General features: G+C 33.6%; 1 protein-coding gene across 5 annotated transcripts in view; it reads left to right on the top strand.

Moving 5' to 3' along the window:
- Positions 1-20,169, top strand: part of CCDC102B (coiled-coil domain containing 102B) — a 132,810-nt gene extending 112,641 nt beyond the window's left edge. For 4 of the 5 annotated variants that reach the window (XM_077885879.1, XM_077885839.1, XM_077885995.1 and 1 more), the window contains 2 exons: positions 8,358-8,567; positions 11,848-12,204. In XM_077885879.1, coding sequence (XP_077742005.1) covers positions 8,358-8,567; positions 11,848-11,988 — 351 coding nt within the window. In that variant the 3' untranslated portion in view covers positions 11,989-12,204. Of the gene's footprint in view, positions 1-8,357; positions 8,568-11,847; positions 12,205-17,933 lie in introns of those variants that run through there. The other variant, XM_077886054.1, reaches the window with a different exon arrangement.
- The last annotated feature ends 1,652 nt before the right edge of the window (positions 20,170-21,821 follow it).

The raw sequence follows: 21,821 nt of genomic DNA, 5'->3' as shown, positions 1-21,821 counted from the left end.
ATATATTGATTTATTTATACATAGATGCGTTGTTCTTTTGTAATTTACTTGCATTGTCTTTAATTCATGTGTTTTTGCCTCCTTTTTTAAAATTGAAGTATACCTAACATAAATTGTTTTATTAAGGTCAGGTGTACAATATAATAAATCAAGTATTCTATACATTACTCGATGCTCATCACAGTGCACATACTTAATCCCCTTAATCTGTTTCATTCTTCCCTCACCAACCTCCCCTATGGCAACCATCAGTTTGTTCTCTATATTTAAGAGTCTGTATTTTTTTTTTGTTTGTCTCTTTTTCTTTTGTTACTCATTTGTTCTATTTCTTAAATTCCACAAATTAGTAAAATTGTATGATATTTGTCTTTTCTTGGATGACTTATTTTACTTAGCATGAGACCCTCTAGCTCCATCCATGGTGTTGCAAATGTGAAGATCTCATGCATTTTTGTGGCTAATATTCCATTGTATATGTGTATATATATGTATATGTACCTCCTTATCAATTCCTCTATTGATGGGCACTTGGGTTGCTTTTATATCTTGGCTATTGTAAATAATGCTCCAATAAACGTAGAGATGCTTTATCTTTTCAAATTAGTGTTTTAATTTCTCATGGGTAAATACCCACTAGTGGAATTACTGGGTGATATGATAATTCTATTTTTAATTTTTTGAGGAGTCTCCTTACTATTTTCCATAGTGTCTCCACCAGTTTGCATTCCCTTCAGTTGTGTATGAGGGTTCCTTTTTCTCTTCTTTTTTTTTTTTTTTTTGAAAAAGAACTGTTAATTTGTACTTTATTAAAATTTATAACTTTTGCTACAAAGACACTATTAAGATAATTGAAACACAAGCCAAAGATCAGTAAGAAATATTTATAAAACATACATCTGATATAGAGTGAATATCCAAAATATGAAAAAGTCTCTTTTTAAAAAGTATTTTTATTACGCTTTATTTTTTGAAGAAGCTTTAGTAACCACAAAATCTAAAGTATAGAGATTTATATCTCCCACTCCACATATGTGTAGCCACCCCCCATTATCAAATCTCTCACAGAATAGCACAGTGTAACAACTGATGAACCTACACTGACACAGAATTATCTCCCAAAGCCTGTAGTTGACATTAAGGTTCAGTATTGGTGTTATACATAATAAAGATTTGGACAGATAATTAATGTATCCATCATTATGGTATCATATACAGTATTTTCACTGCCATAAAAATCCTCCGTCCTCTACCTACTTATTCTTCCCTATCTTCAACCTGTCCTTTTACCTCCTGCAACTTCTAAAAAACACTAATATTTTTCAGTCTTTCTATGGTGCTTTTTTTCCAGAATGCCTTGTCGTTGGAATCACACAGGATGAAGTCTTTTCAGATTGGCTTTGTAGTAATATGCATTAAGATTTCTTCATGTCTTTTCTTGGCTTGATAGTGCCTTTCTTTCTTGGGCTTTATAATATTCCATTGTCTGGACACCCTTCAATTTATCCCTTCAGCTACCAAAGGGCATCTTGGTTGCCTCAAGTTTTGGCAGTTATGAATAAAGCCACAGCGAACATCCTAGTGCAGGTTTTGGGGTTTTTAATTTTGTTTTTTTTGTGTGTGTGCAGATTTTTATGTGGATGTAAGTTTGTAACTTTTCTTACTAAATACCAAGGAGCATAATGATCACTAGATAGTATGATAAGAATATGTTTAATTTTGCAACAAACCGCCAAACTCTCTTTCAAGGTGACCATATTTTTTACATTCCCACCAGGAATGCATGAGAGTTCATGTGGCTCCAACAATCTCACAAGCATTTGGTGTTGTCAGTATTTGGATTTTCACCATTCTAATAGGTGTGTAGTGGTATCCCATTGCTTTCATTATCTATTATCTATAGATCTTGGGCTCATTTTCAAATGCATTGTTTGTTTCCTACTGTTGAATTTAAAGAATTCTTTGTGTATTTTGGATAACAGTCCTTTATCAGATATGTTTCTTGCAAATATTTTCTTTCAGTCTTAGGCTTGTCTTCCCATTCTCCTGACATTGTTTTTCACAGAGCAGAAATTTTTAATTTTAATGGTCTATTTTACTAATTATTTCTTTCGTGAATCATGCCTTTGGTTATGTTTCTAAAAAGCCATCACCAAATCCATGATCATCTAAATTTTCTCCTGTATTTTATGTCATCTATGAAGTTTTACAGTTTTGTGTTTTACATTCTGGTTGGTGATCCATTTTGAGTTAATTTTTTAAGGGTGTAGTGTCTGTGCCTAGATTATTTCTTTTGCATGTGGATTCCTCTTCTTTTATTTAACTTTGTCACACGTTTTATTTCAAATTATTTCTAGGGATCTTTATGTTTAGAAACTATTCATAGATTTGAAATGAAATTAAAGGGATGCCTAGATGGCTCAGCAGTTCAGCTTTTGCCTTTGGGTCAGGGCATGATCCCGGGGTCCTGGGATCGAGTCCTGCATTGAGCTCCCTATATGGAACCTGTGTCTCCCTCTGCCTATGTCTCTGTCTCTCTCTCTGTGTCTCTCCTGAATAAATAAATAAATAAAATCTTAAAAAAATAATAAAATAAAATTAAAGTAACGAAAATCCATGTGACATTGCCCATTACTAAAATCATTTATTCTCTTGACTTTTGGTAAAAGATGGTGTAAGCTATCACTGAGCTGTATGTAACTCTGAACAGGTGAGAAGTAGACTTTAATTTAGGAAAGAGTTTATCCAATTCTTTTTTGTTATTTTTTAAAAAATATTTATTTATTTGAGAGAGAGAGAGAGAGAGAGAGCAAGAGCAGGGTGAGGGGCAGAGGAAGAAGCAGACTCCATGCTGAGCAGGGAGCCCAATGTGGGGATCCATGCCAGGACCCTGGGATCATGACCTGAGCTAAAGGCAGATGCTTAGCCGACTGAGCCACCCAGGTGCCGTCTTATTTGTGATTTTAAGACTTAGAGAAAGAATGTTAAAAGACCCCGGGGTGGGTTGACACCAGTAATATGTGAATCAACTTTTTACTGTGAGTCAATAGAATTGCTTTTCTTTTGAGTAAATTTTCTGTTAGAGAAAGATGAACAATATTCAAAACTCCAAAATATATCAAAAGAAAATATATAGTACAATGCCCTCAGAATGTGATGGGTACTACTGCAAAGGGATATACATATATTAGCAGGTATCTGTTAGCATGGTGTGGATATAATTAGCTCAGGATTGGAATCAGAGAGGAACTTTAGGTAAGCCATAGGTTGGATTCTTTGCCTACCTTGAGAATTGCTTCTACCCTTAAGGACCCCACTTTCTTCACGGCAGCAAGTACAAATGTACAGGATTATTGTAAGGATAAGAAATAACCTATATAACTCTTTACCAGAAATATATATTACCCTCAGTAAAAGAGTAATAATCTCATACTGCTAGGAAATAGCAAGCTTCCTGCCTTTTACCTCTTACTTCCAAAACCTCAGTTTGTGATGTGATTTTATGGCTGACTTGTCTAAAATGAAAATTCTGAATGTTTGCAAATATATTATTGGAATACCCTGTGGTTTTAGATGACTCTTCACTAACCCGCAGAATGCCACATAGTACACTCTGTTGGGGGTTTTCTGTTGGGGGGGAAGTTTTGTTGGGGGGCTTGACAATGTCCATTTACCAAATGATTGTCATCTTGATAAAAATATAAAAAATTAATATACTATTTTCATCTGTCAGTATTTAATTCAGCTGTTGATATGTTTTTTTTCCTTTAGAAAACAAACATCACATGAAATACTGAGTTTAGAATAAATACAAATAATATAATTTCTGCCTCATAAGACTAGGCTCTAGGAAATATTTTCTATATTTTATAAATGAAAAATGGAGGCTTTCAGGATAAAGGAATTGGGATTCAACTGTAGGTCATTTTACTGAAAGGGTCATTCACCTGCCACAAAATGCAGTGGAGCTATGCCAAGATCAGTGAGTTAAGAGTAAATCTGAGAAATCCTACTGGTGTTAGGCATAGTAAGCTAAATAACTGGCCCTTCTAAGATGCTTTCTTAATTTTGCTTTTTGTCTAATTGAAATATAGGAAGGCTGTTTCCTAGACTACCATTGTGCACTTTCTTCTTCCTTCAACAGTATTTGTAGATCACTTCCATAGCATGTGTTAGGTCCCAGGCCGATGAACAAAATGGCACAGCTCTGGTTTCATAAACTTGCATTCTAGTATTATACTGATTAGAATCTTTGATGTTCTCTCAATAACAAGCAGCAATAACATCAGGTGAGTAGATTAAAATGTTTAGAGATGGCCTCATATTCTATCTTTAGGAATAATCACAATATTACATTTTCCACAAGCAACTCAAATGATTCTTAGGTTCACACTTACTTTCAAGAACCACTGCCTGCTTGTCTAGATTTCATATTGTACTCTATCCCACACCTAATATTTCATGATAGAACTCTTGGCTCTTAATAATGTTCAAACCCATTTCCTGCTTCCTTTATTGGAACATTCTTGCCTTGATTCTGTTTCTTCCTTCTTAAACTTCAGGTTTCAGCTTACATATTATTCCTCTAAGAAACCTCTGATTGCTTAATTTATTGCAGATGTTTCTCATCGCACTCAGGGAGTTTCATTCTTCATGAGTCTCTGCCCAATCTATACTTATATATTTATTTGTATTTTGTCAATAGAATATTCCAAGCTTCTTATGTAAGAGGTAATAATATTTGTTAAACACCTGAATAGTTATTTGGGTGTTTACATATTTTTCACAATATTTAATATGCATAACATGAGAAATCATTAACTCAACAAATATTTTACTGAACTCTTAGGATAATATATTTTTACATTAAAAATTTTAGAAAACATTTTTTTTCAATAATTCCCATATTACATGAAATTTAATTAACAATAGTACCCACTATTAGTTAAAATTCATAGTATAGTAGAGTTAGAATTAGAACATTTTAGGATTTTCTCTTGATCACTAAAAGCAAATTAATGGAACTCCATTTCAATTTGATATTACTATTAAAATTGCTTACAATAAATTCTGGAAGCTTAAAGTAGCACCTGATTTTTATTTTATTTTTAACTTGCATTCAGTTGAATGCCTTTCTTTTTTTTAAGATTTATTTATTTATTTTGGAGAGAGAAAGCATGAACACATGAGCTGGGGGAGGGGCAGAGGGAGAGAGAATATTGACCAAATTTCCCACTGAGTGTGAGCCTGATGGATTTCACAACCCTGAAATCATGACCTGAGTGGAAGTCAAGAATCTGACGCTTACTGACTGAGCCACCCATATACCCCTCAGTTGAATGGCTTTTCATGTAGTAGATTTTCATATGATTCTTGGAAAAGAATAACCTGATAAAAAATTTTATAAAATGAGAAAAGAAATAAAACTTTTATATTTATGATGTTCCAATTTCTACAGAACCTTTACTTTTTTGCTGTGTCGTGTATACATAAATTTATGAAATAATTGCTGTGTCAATAAACTACAAATAGAAAATAATAAGACATCATTATTTAAGATTTCTGTTACAACTGTTATAATTATTACTTTTTATAAATTATTTTTTTTAAAGATTTGGAGTTTATTCATTAAAATTATCTGTTACTTATTTAAGACCTTAGTTCTACCTGTTATCTGTTATCAGGTATAAAATTGACTTAAGCAATTTCTTTTAAATGCCTATAATTTTACAAAGCCTTGACATAGCATATTTGTCCTTGGCCAGAAATACATATATTTTCCTAAAATTAATTTTTTATCACCAAGTTAATGACTTTTTGTTATAGCTTTATTATTTTCATTCTGATAAGTGATGTGATGATAGTCAAAATGTTTAAGCATTAATCTTAATAATTAAAAAAATGACATGTTGGTAATTGGATTTTGAAATACTATTTTCACCTCATATCCCCAAATAGATACCCCACATGTTAAACCACATCATCTGAAATGTGAACTTTGAGGTGCCTGGGTGGCTCAGTCAGTTGAGTGTCTGACTTGATTTCAACTCAGGTCATGCTCTGAGAGTCCTAGGAGCAAGCCCCACATCAGACACTTTGCTCAGCAGAGATTCTCTCTCTCCTCCTGCCCCTCCTCCCTTGCTCATATGCACCCTCTCTCTCTCTCTCTCTCTCACCCTCTCTCTAAAATAAATCTTTGAAAATAAAATAACATACCTTAGTTTATTATATTTAATTGATAAACAAGATCTAGTTCCAAGAATGTAATTTTTGTTTCCTGCATTTTAGAAGCGAGAGCTTCTCTGGTTTGGAAACATAATATTTTCTACAATAATGGTACAATTTCATGTATATGAGAAAACAGATTTTAGAAATTTTTTAGCCAAAATCCATTTCCAAAGATATTTTGAAATCTAATATTTTCCATTTTTTTTAAGTCTTAACATTTTAAGTTGCTTTTGATTCAGTTGATTTCTCTTTTAGAATTTAAAATGTCATTGAAAAATACTTTGTAATGGTCTAATACTAATCAACACTTTGCAGTCAGGCCATTTGAAACAACTATGTAAAAATAGATAATTTCCAATTTTTATCCTTAACTGTTTAACGTGTCTCATATTTTAAATATGTTACATAGTTTGCAAGGCATTTTGAATAATTGACTTTATTTGGTCCCTATAATTCCACAAATTTGGTGGGTCTGGTGTTCTCAATTTTATTTAAAAACAGGAACAGAAAGAGGAAACATTTTGTTCGGAATCAGCCAATGAGAAAGTGACAGAAACAGGACTAGGTTCTACTTGCTTATTTACTGGAAAGAATGGCTTCACCATACAGATCTATGCCATAAAATTACCTTGACATTTGGATATACGTATGCCCAAATATATCGGAGAAATACCTATATAATTATTTTTCCCAAATTATATTACCACAGTGTTTCTTCTCTAAGTAGAATATTGCTATGCAAAGTGTTTTCCTGTCAATTTAATTAACTTCACTTTTCACAAACTCTGTCACATTGGAGAATAAATTGTTCATACTGGGGAGATGAAGTTACCAGTCTGAGCTTACCCACCGAATCAATGGTGAAGTCAAGGTTAGAATTCAGAGCTCAGGATTAGAATTTAGAGCTAAAAGAGCTACTAATCATTTCTGCTTACAATATCCTGAGTAAGAAAAAATAATCATAACAGACCAATGTAATTCAATCTCACTATAATGAGCAAACATTTAAACACAATAAAACTGCATAATATAAACCCATTTGCTATTGCCTCTTTAGAATCTAAATATAAAAATGTTAGAAATAAAAACTGACCCAGGGGGACATAAAAATTAAACTAAATCCATTAAATCAAAACTTCTAGAGGTGGGTTCTAGTCACTGGTAATTATAAACATCTCCCCAAGAGAATCTCATGTGTAACCTTGGTTAGGAACCATGGGGTGAAAGTAGAGGTAAACAAAGTTTGTCTGTAGGAGGCTAAATAGTAATTGAGGCTTTGCTGGTCATACCGCCTCTATCCCAACAGTCTCTATCCCAGCAGTTCAACTCTGTCACTGTTAGTGTAAGAACAGTCATATAAGCAAGATGTAAACAAATGAATGCAGCTGCATTCCAATACAACTTTATTTGTGACATTGAAATTTGAATTTTATATAATGTTAATGTATCTATAAGAGTATTCTCTTTTTTTCAACCATTAAAATAACGCCAATATTATGGGATCTATTAAAATAGATGAGTCAGATTTGGCCCCCTGGCCATGGTGGCCAACCTTTATTCCCTGGAAATCCAATTAACCACTCACTCACTGTGTGTGTGACTATATTTTATGGTATTCCAATTATGGAATGTATAATATTCTGTTACATTCACTTGTCTTTGTTCTCAGTGACTAACATAATATGTGGAACTCGAAAGGTATAGTAAATAAATACATAAACCAGCGAATGAATACATGAAGTATATCCATGCAACCAGAATTGCCCAAGAAATTATTTTGTGCCTTCTCAATTGATAAATGTTCATCATTTAAGTGGAAATTGTTGGCAGAGTACCATTGTTTTTCACTTGACATACTTATTTGACAAATATGGGCTATATGGTTTTAGAAATAGTCTCATGAACCAAGAGGAAAGGTATGTTTATCTAAGGCATGGCCTGGTCTTAGGACCTTTGTGTTGTTTGCAAATTTTCAGACAAATCCAGTTTTCGTTTTAAAAATTATATAAATGTATGTATCTGTGAACCTTCCATAGTGGGTTGTTTTTGTTTTTGTTTTTGTTTTGCAGGGTGCCTTGCCTTTTAGCAATTACCAATGCTACATGTTGCCTCTCTGTGTTTTCTTTGTTTAGCTAGAGAGATTGCAGGCTGAAAATATCTCAGAGTGGGACAAGAGGGAAATGCTTGAAACAGAAAAACAAGGACTGGAAAAAGAAAATAGAAGGCTAAAGGCCCAGGTGAAAGAAATGGAAGAGCTCCTGGATAGGAAAACTAGATTAATTTCAAACTCTCAAGGTCCTGATTTCAAGACGTCACAAATTGAACTGCAGGAGAAAAGCAAGGTACTGGTGCTCCTTGGAAGCAAATGTTCTCACTCACTATTCGTGCTTCCCTGATGCTCAGTAGATGCTGCCTTCACTTCCACCCACCTCCAAATCTGAACATTTCCTTTCTATTTAACATCTGATAGCTTGCTCTCTTTCTCATTGTGAGGTAGAATAACATTGTTCATGAATATGAAAACAGAGTGTAACCAGTTTTGTATGAAAATGTTACAATACGACAAACTTGACAGTTCCAAGCTTTTCCAAAAGGAAGAAAAAAGTGAAGGGATGGACCTTTGTGGTTTTTGTTTCCTTTTATAGTTTTGTCTCAGTATTTTTCAAGCAATTGATCTTATTTCTCAGTAAGTATATTTCTCGATTAGTTTGAACAACTGTCTAATAAGCATTTGTCAGCAGCGATAGTATCTGCATAAACAATTCAATTCAGTGGAAGTTTACTCCTCTGGTTCTTTTCAGAAAAATTTTCAGAAAAATTATTTTTGAGTCATTTCAATGCCTCATGTTGCAAATACCTTTTATAGCCTATAGAACAAATACTAAAACTAGAATTAAATTCAGAATCTGACTTTGAGAACTTCAAATTGCAATTGTTTTATCCTAAAGCCAATAGACATAATTACTGCATAGATGGGATTTTTAAAAATAAATAGTTTTTAGATTTTAAAAATAATCTCTTAATGGTGCAATTTGTGTGTTTTATTGTCAACATGCTGAAAAACATTTACATCTTGTTTCTATTTCTTCCATTAAAGTACGTATAGTGGGCAGCCCGGGTGGCTCAGCGGTTTAATGAGCAGGTTTAACACCTTCGGTCCAGCGTGTGATCCTGGAGACCCGGGATCGAGTTCAGATCAAGCTCCTTGCATGGAATCTACTGCTCCCTCTGCCTGTGTCTCTGCCTCTCTCTCTCTCTCTCTCTCTGTGTGTGTGTGTCTCATGAATAAATAAATAAAATATTTTAAAAAATAATGTATAATATCTTAGTGCACAATTCTATTATTTCACTCTATCTTGTTAACAGTGAATTAAAAGTGTGTTTGATAAGCTCATATTTTTTTAAATTATATAAGTAGTTCATACTCATATGAGTCCTAAAAGCTAAATGGCCAAAAAAAAAATTGAATTCCATATCACTTTTCTTTATTCTTTGTGATTCTAGGGATTAATTGCATATGCAAGATTCAATTGCATTGGTGTTCTGTGACTTGTCAGTACAGATATCTAAAGTGAAATATTATAGTCAGTAATCCTAATTTTCTATTATATGGATTCAGAAACCAGCCATAATAGTATATTTGATTCTAACATATACAACTGATAAATCTGTAGAGATGTTTTTATACAGATTTCTACTTGTGGGAGAACAGAATTATTTCAATTATGAAACAAGTTTTGATCATCAAAATACCTGTTTGCATTTGAGTCACTGGAACAGAACAAGTTTTTCTGTTACACTCTGTATCACTTACTGCGGTAGAAGCTGGGTGATGTGAAGATTAATGAATCATTATCCCTGCCCAGAATGGGCTTAAAGTCTATATGGGGAGATAAACACATAAATTATTATCAGTAGTACATTATGATAAGGCTAATAAAATAGAATGAGAATATGTATGGAATAACTCATTCAATTTCATTTTGATTCCTATCTAGTTACATCAAAATATTATAACTTAAAATATGTCAGTTAAGAAATATGAGGGTTGAATGAGGACTGTTTGGAACTGGTATATACATCAATTGGCATGTCCTGTCAACAGGGCACAGGGGCCACACCTGGTCTCTTTGGGACAAGTGTAGTTCTTCAGCTTAGAACTAAACAGAAGTTGGAAACTGAGAAGATTCTGGAAGGCCTGACCAAACCAGTGGATGTGTTCATAAGTCAGAAAACTATCCCTTAAGTATATATTATCTTGATGACCAGGAAGAGGTGTTGGTGATTCCAATGCTCTTCATTAGGATTCAGACTTACCCTTGAACCAAAATAATTACTTATCATAGTGCAGCTACAGGTCAAAATCCTTCGTTCCACAGAGACCCCCACTGGGATTGAGATTCAAATGTCCCCAAACACCAAATGAATCAAAGCTGCAAATAAAATATGCCTAAGTCCAGAGAATACTGTAGATTTTATTATAACATGAAGCCAAATTGTAGTTTTAATATTTTTAAATAAAAGCTATTTATATGTATATAATTACACATATAAATATCATATAGGAGTATTCTGTGTATATAGGTATATAATTACCATATAGAAGCACCATTTACTTATGTGAAAATAAGTTCTATATATGAGTAACACTTATATATAGGTGCTGACATAGAAGTGCCAAAACAGTAACTACTCAATTATCAGTCTCTAAAAGAGGTGTTAAGTCTCTTACTGTGTTATCTTTATATCCAATCACATTTAACAAATATCTGTGACAGACACGGAATTGCCTGCTATTCACAGAAATCTCCATATCAATAAATTGTGTTAATTTCTTGAACTTTAATGTTTTCATTGTTCAATGACTTTTTAAAAATAAATCCTTATTTATACAGGAAGGGAAGAATTTCACATACATATTTGAAATACATAGTGCTATATTTTGCATATATTTGGCTTTCATATTATAGGGAATAAATTTTTAAATTTTCATTTTAAATGGCACTATTGCGGCACCTGGATGGCTCAGTCAGTTAAGCATCTGCCTTCTGCTCAGGTCATTGTCTCAGGGTTCTGGGATCAAGCCCTGTGCCAGGCTCCCTACAGAGTCTGATTCTCCTGCTGTTTCACAACCCTTCCCCATACACACACACACACACACACTCTCTCTCTCTCTCTCTCAAATAAATAAAATAAAATCTTAAAAAAATAGTGTAAAGTACACTATTAATTTAAGGACAAAGATTCTCCTTAGCATGAATAATTGCATCACACGAATCTCCATCTTGTTGTTGCTTTTATGTCCTATGTTAAAGCTATGTGTGCATCAATCTTTTACAATTAAACATACAGCAGCATGCACCTGAACTTTTAATTAAGAAAGTTACTAGGTTAGAAAATTACTAATCAGTAAGAATACTTGAGAGGTGGGACCATGCCTATGAGAGGTACAGGGAGAAGGAAGTTCTGAGACAACTTGGTAAATTGTGTGATTAAGAAAAGGACATCTTCACAAAGGGGTGGTGAAAAGAAAAAGAAAACAAAACTTTAAGGACTTCATGAATTCTGATCTCTTTCTGAGGTTTTACTTCCACCTTCCTTCCTCCCTTTGTTCACTTCCAGGAACTTTTAGGAGGACAGAGAGAAGAGGAGAGAAGAGAGGAAAAAAGAAGACAAATGAGGGACAAGGAAGGGAAAAGTGAAGTTTGTGCCCATGATAGAGAAGACAACAAAATAAACTGGGAACAAACACAGATAAACTAATATTTATCACAATATGTCCTTGTTTTGCTGTAATGGAGAAAAGTAGAATCATAATTCCCAACCATTTTCCTAGATATGATTCCTGTCCTATCAATGATGATTTACTTTATTTCCTTTATCAAGTGACAGATTTTTGTACTTAGAAAGCTTTAATTAACTCTATTGTTATGCAGTGTATGTATTCTCCATTCCAAATAAGACTTCTTCAAGTGAAAAGTTATTGGATAAAGCTGTCAGTGTTCTACTGGGTAAAGCCCCATGAACTAGTCAACATGCCTCTCATGAAGTTTTTTGGAGGCTTGTTTTCTTAAGTCATTCTGGCAACTGAACTCCTTCCTTCAGGTCACACAATTGGTCATTTTCAGAAAGTTAATGTGACAGAGTGGTAATTGATGTGTCTCAGGAAAATGATGAATTAATCTAAAAGTGGAAAGGCCATCAAAGTCAATTCCTAATGAATTTACTTTTCTGATAGTGTCCATTCCTTGAATAGGAATGACATCACATTTATTTTGTTTAGTAACTTTACCCTTAGAAATATTTTATTTTCATTCAGATGTTTAGTAGGCAAACCTATGGATTTATTAACTTTTCTGCATTCACTATTTCTCTTTCAAAACCTTCTTTGCTCATAACATTTTTGAATAATTTAAGAATAAAAATAATACCTATTCTTATACTGTTATAAAATAGTAATAATTTAAATACAGAATAACATAATTAGATAGGGTCATTTCAAGTTTTCTTTTAACTATTCTTATGTTGCTTTGCTTTCCAAGGTACACCAGAAATTTTAATTTTTGACATAGTGATTATTTTGGATATCTGGAAATTTTTAACCCTTTCATATGTGAAATGTATTTTGTGTATAAAAATGAAAATAATTCATTTTTCTTTGAGGCAAAACACTAAGCTACCTGTGGATGTCATTATGAATTGATAATTTAGCTATTTCATGAAAATTAGAAATGCATCCTGATTTTGTATACATTTTAACAAAAGTGAATGGGATTGCATGGGTTGAGCAGAACAATGTTCTTTTCCCCAAGAATTTCTGAAATTACCAGAGATAGATTCTTAAGTACCGTTTATGAATGTCATAAAGAGGTATCTACTGAGAGTTCCCGTGGGATTGAAATAAATCAATATACTACACAATAGGGTGACACTTTCTCTAATATAATATGACTGCCCTCACTCACCCTTAAATATACATATGCTTGCATGCACACAAATGTACATGCACATACATACAATGAGTTGATTTTTTATAAATAAACTCTAAAATAGGAATTTTATTTTTTCTGTTTTGTGATTCTCCACCAGAGAGAAGGTAAGATTTTGTATATATGAATCCTTATTTCTAGGGATATATTATCACGAGATGGGGTTTCACTTTTTCACAAATGCAATCATAGCTTATTAAATAAAATTAAATTTATTAAATTAAAATTATGAATAGTAAATCAACTACTACAGTGTTTGGCACACCTTCATAAATATGTGCTAGATATATAAATAAATGAATTTATGTTCCATTTTCATTATTTAAATTTCATTATTTAATTAAATATTTAATTCTTCTACTTTCCTATTAATTCTATGTTAGAGGGCAATAGGTCTATAAGGCTGTTGGAGGCTTATAATATCCTTCAAAATCTCTTTTCTGTATAGCAGATCAATGATATTTTGTCTGATAGCCAATTAAAACCAAGAGGCAAATTTTGACATTTAGGTCACTTATATTTTGCAGATTTAGAAACTTCATGAAATTTTGTATTATAAATTGTGACATTCAGATATGAAATTATATCATTTTCTGTTTGATGTGTCTAGCATGCTACTAATAATCCACTATATTATTGCAAAATGATTGGCAGTTCACATAGCTGTTATCGGTTGATTTATATTAGCTTGATTTAAAGCAATGATAAAGACATAATATTTAGTTTCTTACTTAAAATGACAAAACACTATGGTTTTAATACTTCTTTAAGACTAAAGCAAAAATTCAAATTAAAAATAAAATTATAAGATGAGGGAAAAACCCATAGGTTGGTGCCTTTACAAGAGAGACTCCAAAGAGCATCTGTATTAGTAATCAGGGAAAGTGGTAACCACTAAATGTGTGACCGAACACATCTGTAACAGGAAAATGGGGCCTGAAGTTAGAGGATGAAAGAATAAACTCCTATTCTGGTCTGTGCTCAATATTTCGGACCAAATAATACTCTTTGTACTTTAGTTTCCTCATTTTTAAGAAAAGAATCTGGAATAAATAGCTGAGATTCTCCCAGCACCAAAATGCCATTATCCTATTATGTTTTCCAAAATTTAGCCACTAGGTTTAAATAAAAGCACTAATTTGGGTTCATGAGGACAATGTACTGTTTCTTTAGAGTTTCAGTTTATTTTCACTAAAATAGCTGTTGGCTCTTGATACAGCTTAGCGTACTCTTTCCACTTGCTGGATTTATTTCTTTTTAATTCATGCAGTTAATTTAATACGGTTGTTGACATAATTGAGAGATTTTTCATTTCATATTCCTCTGCTACTGCCCATCACTTTCTGTTTCCCTATCATTTTATTTTGCTTAATTTAATGGTATTTAAATCCCTACAGCATTTGGCAGCCTTTCTAATTCTCTCTAAATTCTAGGAAAACAGAGGAAAGGAAGCATCAATACATCAGTAACTAACAATAATCATCTCTTTGCTTTTTAACCAACTTTGACTTAATTTTCATAGTTCCACGTGTGTGTGTGTATGTGTATGTGTGTGTGTGTGTGTGAAGGTGGCCCTATTTTAGTGTAACATGAATAGGAAGTCAATTAAATTACAAATCACATTCACATTTCACGTTCAGTTCCTTTGCTAGCATTCTGTTATTCCATGTATGTTCAGTAGAATTCACATGGTAGAGAGAAGGAATTCAAAAATAGATTAGATGTTCTTACCTCTTAAAGCAATGTTTCCTGAAGTTGGATCCTGGTCCTACTGTACCAAATAGGGTGCTTTCCTAAAATGAAAATTCCAAGTTAATAGACATGTAACTTGGGAAGTAGCAATGTATATATTTTTAAAAAGTAGCTAGGTATCCATTAGACTGATGAATGGATAAGGAAAATGTGTTTTTTCTCTCTATATATATACACATATATAAGTGTGTACGTATATATATATATATATATATACACACACACATGATAATTTTATATATAATATTTATCATGATTATATATATATAATAGAATATTACTCAGGCATAAAAAATGAAATCTTGCCATTTGCAGTGATATGGAAGGAGCTAGAGACTATTATGCTAAGTGGAATAAATCAGTCAGGGAAAGAAATGCCATATGATTTCACTTATATGTGGAATTTAGGAAACAAAACAAATGAGCAAAAGGGGAAAAAAAAGGATATAGAGAGGCAAACCAAGAAACAGACTCAACTACAGGGAACAAACTTATGGTTAACAGAGGGGAGGTTGTAGGGGATGGGTAAAATAGGGGATGGGGATTAAGGAGTGCACTTGTGATGAGTGACAGGTGTTCTAGTGAAGTGTTGAATCACCATATTGTACATTTGAAACTAATATTATGCTGTATGTTAACTGGAATTTGAATAAAAATTAAAAAATTATTTTAACAGCCAATAAATAAAAATAAAATATTGATAGATTCAGCCAAAATCTCAAAAAACAAAAAACAATGATTTTTATATCCACTAAAACTTGGAAAACTACAAGTCAACACACAGTGTTTTCAAAATATATTATAATCCCCTTTAAATGATTTTAGGTTATTTCTGATTTTGCATTATTGAATAGTGTGTGTGTGTGTGTGTGTGTGTGTGTGTGTGTGTGTGTAACTTTAGTGATTAGGGTAAATATCTTTTGTTAATGATAATATCAAGTTACTTTTGAGAATGTTTTTTTTCAATTCATAGTTAATTTAAATAAATACCACAAGTGTCTATTTCACTAATGCTGGAAACTCTGGTTCTCTGTGCTGGAGGCAAGTTGATGGTTATTTTGGTGGCATGTCCTTGACAACATGGGGAAAGAGTAGGGAAATGTGAAAGGTCTGCTATGCCAACGTGAGGCAGGTGTAGGGGAACAGTAGCATATGGAGAAATAATTAGCTGGCTGAGTCTGTATTACAAGAATAATTTTACCTTAAGCCAGTTAAAATTAATTATCCTACCTTAAGCCAGATAGAATTAATTCAATTTCTCCCAAAGAAACTGTTTATTTGGCACAATTTGGGTGGACGTAGCTGGAATGTTTTTTACTCACATTAATGAGCATTTCATAATTAGAACTATGTCCTTTGGCTCTGTATACAAACAGGAAAAAAAAAAAGAAAAAAATTAGATTCACAAAATTTTAAAGCCCAAATCTGTCCTACCCTCCAGATAATTTTCTGGGTTTTAGTATTTTCTGATTTTATATTTGAATGAGTCACTGCTTATTAGCTTAACTTGCACCATATGAGGAATGCCTTTTTCATTCTTTATATTAGATTTGTCTTATCCACTTTTTGCTTATTAGCATGTCATTCATTATAAGAAAAAGTTTATTTCAGTTTTTTTATTTGTAATGATTGTAAAGGCAGTATCAGCATTTTGTTTTTTCAAAACTAGATAAAAAGGTTTTCAATGTTTTCTGTGATGAAGCAATATGAGTGTTCAAATGGTACAATTCATCCCATCAGAAGAAGAATATTAAGACATAATTTTATAAAAGGTGAAAGGTATTTATTATATGTTAAAAAATTCATTTAAAGTCAGGTAACATTTACGCTTTAATGTGTTTGTTGATTAATTCAACAAACATTTGCTGAAGTCAGAGTTTGGTTTTAAGTATCAAAAAACACATAAATAACATAAGTATGTAATACAAGGAATCTGATGACTTAGGACTTGGAAGTAAACTCCGCACTTGATGTATAGGAATGACCCCTGTTGGATCACCGCAGAACAGGTCTAATTAAATGGGTTCCTCGGAGAAGGTATCAGGAAGGGACAGCTTTCTGTGACACAGTTCCATCCTTGCCTCCATGATCACTCTACCTTACCTACAAGATGGGGATAGAAGACACCCTATGCCTGGGCCTGCCAACTCTATAGTTTCTTACTGCCACTCTTCCCACTCTGAGATCAGCTCCAATTTCAGGCCTTGCTTGAGCACATTTCTTTTCATCCTCTAAGGCCTATCTGGAGCTCCCGCTGTAAGAGATTCAAAGAAATGTAGATGTTTAGTAATACAAGAGGAAAAACTAGAAGAAATCTGGAACAAATGTTGAGATAGTCAATCTATATTTCAGACACACACAGTGTAGATAGGGGATATAAGGGTGGCAAGACACACAATTTAACAGCTGTCCTTAGGAAAAGTACAGTCAAATCAAATCATCAACGAAGCAGTCTATAATGGCAACTGTGTCAAATGCTGAAAATTAGAAGATTTATGGCATTGCTTCTCCCTGAGAAATGACTATTCAGATTTTGGTCAGAAAGAAGAAAGGAAGTCATGACCTGGAGAGGTGTCGTATAAGAGCATTCCATACCAAGTGAATAAGTGCAAGGGCTTATTTGCTTTGGTTGAAGCTTGGGGAAAACAAGTGAAGTCTACGAATTTTTGTTTTGTTTTGTTTTAAAGATTTTAATTATTCATAAGAGACACAGAGAGGCAGAGACATAGGCAGAGGGAGAAGCAGGCTCCCCACAGGGATCCTGATGCAAGACTCAACCCCAGGACCCCAGGATCACGACCTGAGCTAAAGGCAAATGTTCAACCACTGAGCCCTCAGGTTCCCCAAGCCTACTGATTTTCAAAATCCTTGAGTATGTGAAGTCAAGGAGAGAAATGGCTTGGGGAGAGATATTTGGAAGAAAGCTGAAGTTCTAAGGCTCTAAAACCTATATCTACTACTTCTCAGGTCCATGGCTTGGTGATGGAGCTCCAAGGACTGATCTGAAGACCACTGGTGAGCAAAGGGAGGAGATGTGCTAGCAAAAGTCCATGTGCTATAGAAGTGGTGGGGAAGGCACAGAAAAAGAAGTCATGGGATCTCCTAAATTAACTTTTAAGTATTCCCCTCAAAGGATCTGGTGGCTATACTTAGCTTGTGTAGCTAAAGGAATTGTCATGTTATGACCTTTCCTGGTTGCTTTATCCTTAGATCCTGTTGTTTGTCTCTGTCCAAATGTATTTGCACTGAAATTAAAGTACCTTCTATGTTGTTTAGGGATTTTATCCATCAATTCAGATTATTCTTGGTGTACACTAATGATATAGTTTAGTTTCTTTAATGATTAAGCCTGTACTGACTTGTTATTTTGGAAGTTTTCTGTTAGCATCTGCAGCTAAACATGTTTTGACTACTTATTTACCTAAGAATGGCTACATTTTGCTCTGTACCTTTATCTACTTTTATTCCAAACATTGTATACTATAATCAAGGTTCACTTCACCATAGAGATAGTTATTTTTATTGGGATACGATCTGAAAATAAATCTCATCTTCAGGTAGAAAATGGACAAGATGACACTTATTATATCAGAATATGTCCCACCATTTTATTTGCCATCTACCCAGTATAGAATTCATATATATAGATAGATATATAAAATACATATTACATATAGACCCTATAGATAGATATATATAAAATACATATTACATAGAGACCCATTATATATATATATGTAATATATATAAAACACCCCCTCCTAATTACACACACAGACATGCAGAGCTACATATGCATGAGAAAAGTATAACAATGCGGTAGGCCAAATATTGATAAATCCAAGATGATAAAGATAATTAGGAAGTTCCTAAATTTTTTGTTATGATAATGATCTGATCATCTGAGATCAGAAGATAAAAAAAATCTATACTTAAATATTTATTTTATTGGCAAAACATAAAAGTAAATGTGTTTGGAGATTCAACATCAATTTTGTCTTATTAGTGGATGGTCATTATTTAGAGAACCATAACATCTATTCACCTGGCTTCTACTTAACATGCATTGTTTTTCCTCTAGGATCAACTCCACCCCCCAAATTTCAGGCCACACCCTTTGCTTAAGGTTAATATCACCTCTAACTTCAGGTGGGGTGATTCATGTTTATCTAATCAAAATCAAGTTTGCTGGGTACCATACTAGTATGGGCAAGTAACCACCTCAGAGACAATTAAATGTAATGATGCTTAGACTTTTTGAAGAGACACACTTAACCTGAGAATATACAGATTTAGAGCAGTAAAAACGCATCATACTTTCACATGGAGCTGCATGGGGAAGAGAGCTTAGGCATAGACAGGGACCTGACCAGGAGACATAATGAGCTTCCCTGGCTTAAGACATAGCCTGGATCAAGATACCCAGGGAATTGTAAATAATGCTGCTATAAACATAGGAGTGCATGTATCCCTTTCTATTAGTGTGTTTATATTCTTTGGGTAGATATTCAGAGTGAGATTTCTGCATCATAAGGTGGTTCTATTTTTAATCTTTTAGGGAATCTCCATACTGTTTTCCACAGTGGCTGAACCAGTTTGCATTCCCAGCAACAGGGCATGAGTGTTCATTTTTCTCCACATCCTCACTAACACTTGTTTCTTGTGGTTAGCCATTCAGACAGCTATGAGGTGATGTCTCATACAATAGCCAGATTATGGGAGGAGCCCAAGGGTCCATCGATTGATGAATGGATAAAGAAGATGTGGGGTGTGTGTGTGTATACACATATATATAATATTATTCACATATATATAATATTATTCAGCCATAAAAATGAATGAAATCTTGCCATTGCCAATAATGTGGATGGAGCTGGAGAGTATAATGGTAAGGAAAATAAACCAGTTAGAGAAAGATAAATACTATATGATCTCATTCATATGCAGAATTTAAGAAACAAAATAAAAGAGCAAAGGAAAAAAGAGAGACAAATCAAGAAACAGATTCTTAACTATAGAGAACAAAATGATGGTTACCAGAGGGGAGGGGGGTGGGGGGATGGGAGAAACAGGTGATGGGAATGAAGGAGTGCACTTGTGATGAGCACTGGGTGTTGTATGGAATTGTTGAATCAGTATCTTGTACTCCTGAAACAAATATAACACTGTATGTTAACTATACTGGAATTAAAATAAAAATAATGAAAAAGATACCACTGGGATTTTCAGTTATTTGTGTCCGTGAATTTTCTTCTCCTTTAAAGAAACTGAGTTTCCAGTAAATTCCAATAAATAAAAATGTGTTTTCTGATAAATCAAAACAATTGTAATAATAGTGAATATATTCGGGCAGCCCAGGTGGCTCAGCAGTTTAGTGCTGCCTTTGGCCCAGGGCATGATCCTGGAGCCCCGGGATCAAGTCCCACATCAGGCCCCCTGCATGGAGCCTGCTTCTCCCTCTGCCTGTGTCTCTGCCTCTCTCTCTGTGTGTGTGTGTGTGTGTGTGTGTGTCTCATATGAATAAATAAGTTAAATCTTTAAAAATAAAATAAAAGCCAGGTTTTAAAGGAAAATTAGTTTAAATAAAAAAATAAACTTCATTTCAAGGAAAAACAGAACAAATAAGTTTGCTAATCATTATTAGGATAGGCAAATGGTATTCAGCTTTTAGCTATCAAGGATGTATTATATATAAATATAAAAGGGGAATAGCGTGAACATATCTATACACACAGGTGCAGTGAATTGCACATGTGAACTGTGAGTAGATGTTTTTTTTTTTTTTTTCACTTCCATGTTGGAGAAAACTATTCCCTAATGTATTTTGTAGGTTTATCTCCTATTTAAAGAGTTATATTCTGTGATATAATTTTTATTGCTTATAACTGTCATAATATTAAATAATTTCCCCAACTATTAGTTATCAACACTTATAAAGTGCTAATGAGATTAGGTTATTCAGTATATGTGAATATCTGGAAGAGATACACACTAGTAGAAGATGGATTGAAAAGTTTTGTTATATTGGCCACAGTCTTATAAGCAGATGTGCTGGTTCCCCTTATGGCAGCACCTAAGAAAAATAAATATAGCTTTGTCATCTGTGTTTACCCATACTGAGCTGAAAAACATTGACTTCTTCATAAACTCTACCAGGTGTATTTCAGTAATTAATTATTAAAAATTTGGAAATTCAGAAGCAGCATTTTCGTGTCTAGAAAAAATATTCACCTTGTTACCATACTGATTATCCTGGGACTCATAGAGAATCAACACACAGAACTGTGTTCCCCTCAAAGTTCTTTTATTCTTCTAGAGACACACAGTGTGAAGTCAAACTATGTTGCAAATTTAGTGCTAAAGGAAACTTTTCCTGTGGAAGCCCTAGTCATGATTCTCTTAGTATTTGTGGAGGTGAGTTTAAATATTCCCAACTTTTTCTTATAGGGGCATCAGTCATCACATTTAGAACACATCTTAAATCCAGGGTGATCTCATCATGAAATCCTTAACTTAATTACATCTCTAAAGACTATTTCCAAGTAAGGTCACATTCATAGTCCCTGCAGTTAGGACTTAGACATATCTTTTTAGGGACACAATTCAATCCATTAAAATGATTAACAGATTCATCTGTCAGTACTCCACATGTGCGGCAAGTAGACAACCAAATTCCAGTGGATCAGGTCAAGAGTGTTACAACACAGCAAAGGGCAGAGGTACCAGCATGGTAGGGCTAGTTCCCTTGTTTCCAAGTTCCACTGAGTGATGTATGGATCAGAGGTGGCTCCACATGCCCTCAGCAGCATGAGGACTGAGCCAGCTGCCCTTTTCTAGAGACTGAATAGCAGTAAA

The sequence above is a fragment of the Canis aureus genome, chromosome 1 (assembly GCF_053574225.1).
Source record: "Canis aureus isolate CA01 chromosome 1, VMU_Caureus_v.1.0, whole genome shotgun sequence".
NCBI classification, from domain to species: domain Eukaryota; kingdom Metazoa; phylum Chordata; class Mammalia; order Carnivora; family Canidae; genus Canis; species Canis aureus.
Note: the sequence above shows the minus strand (reverse complement) of the source record. Positions and strands in the feature narration are given on the sequence as shown.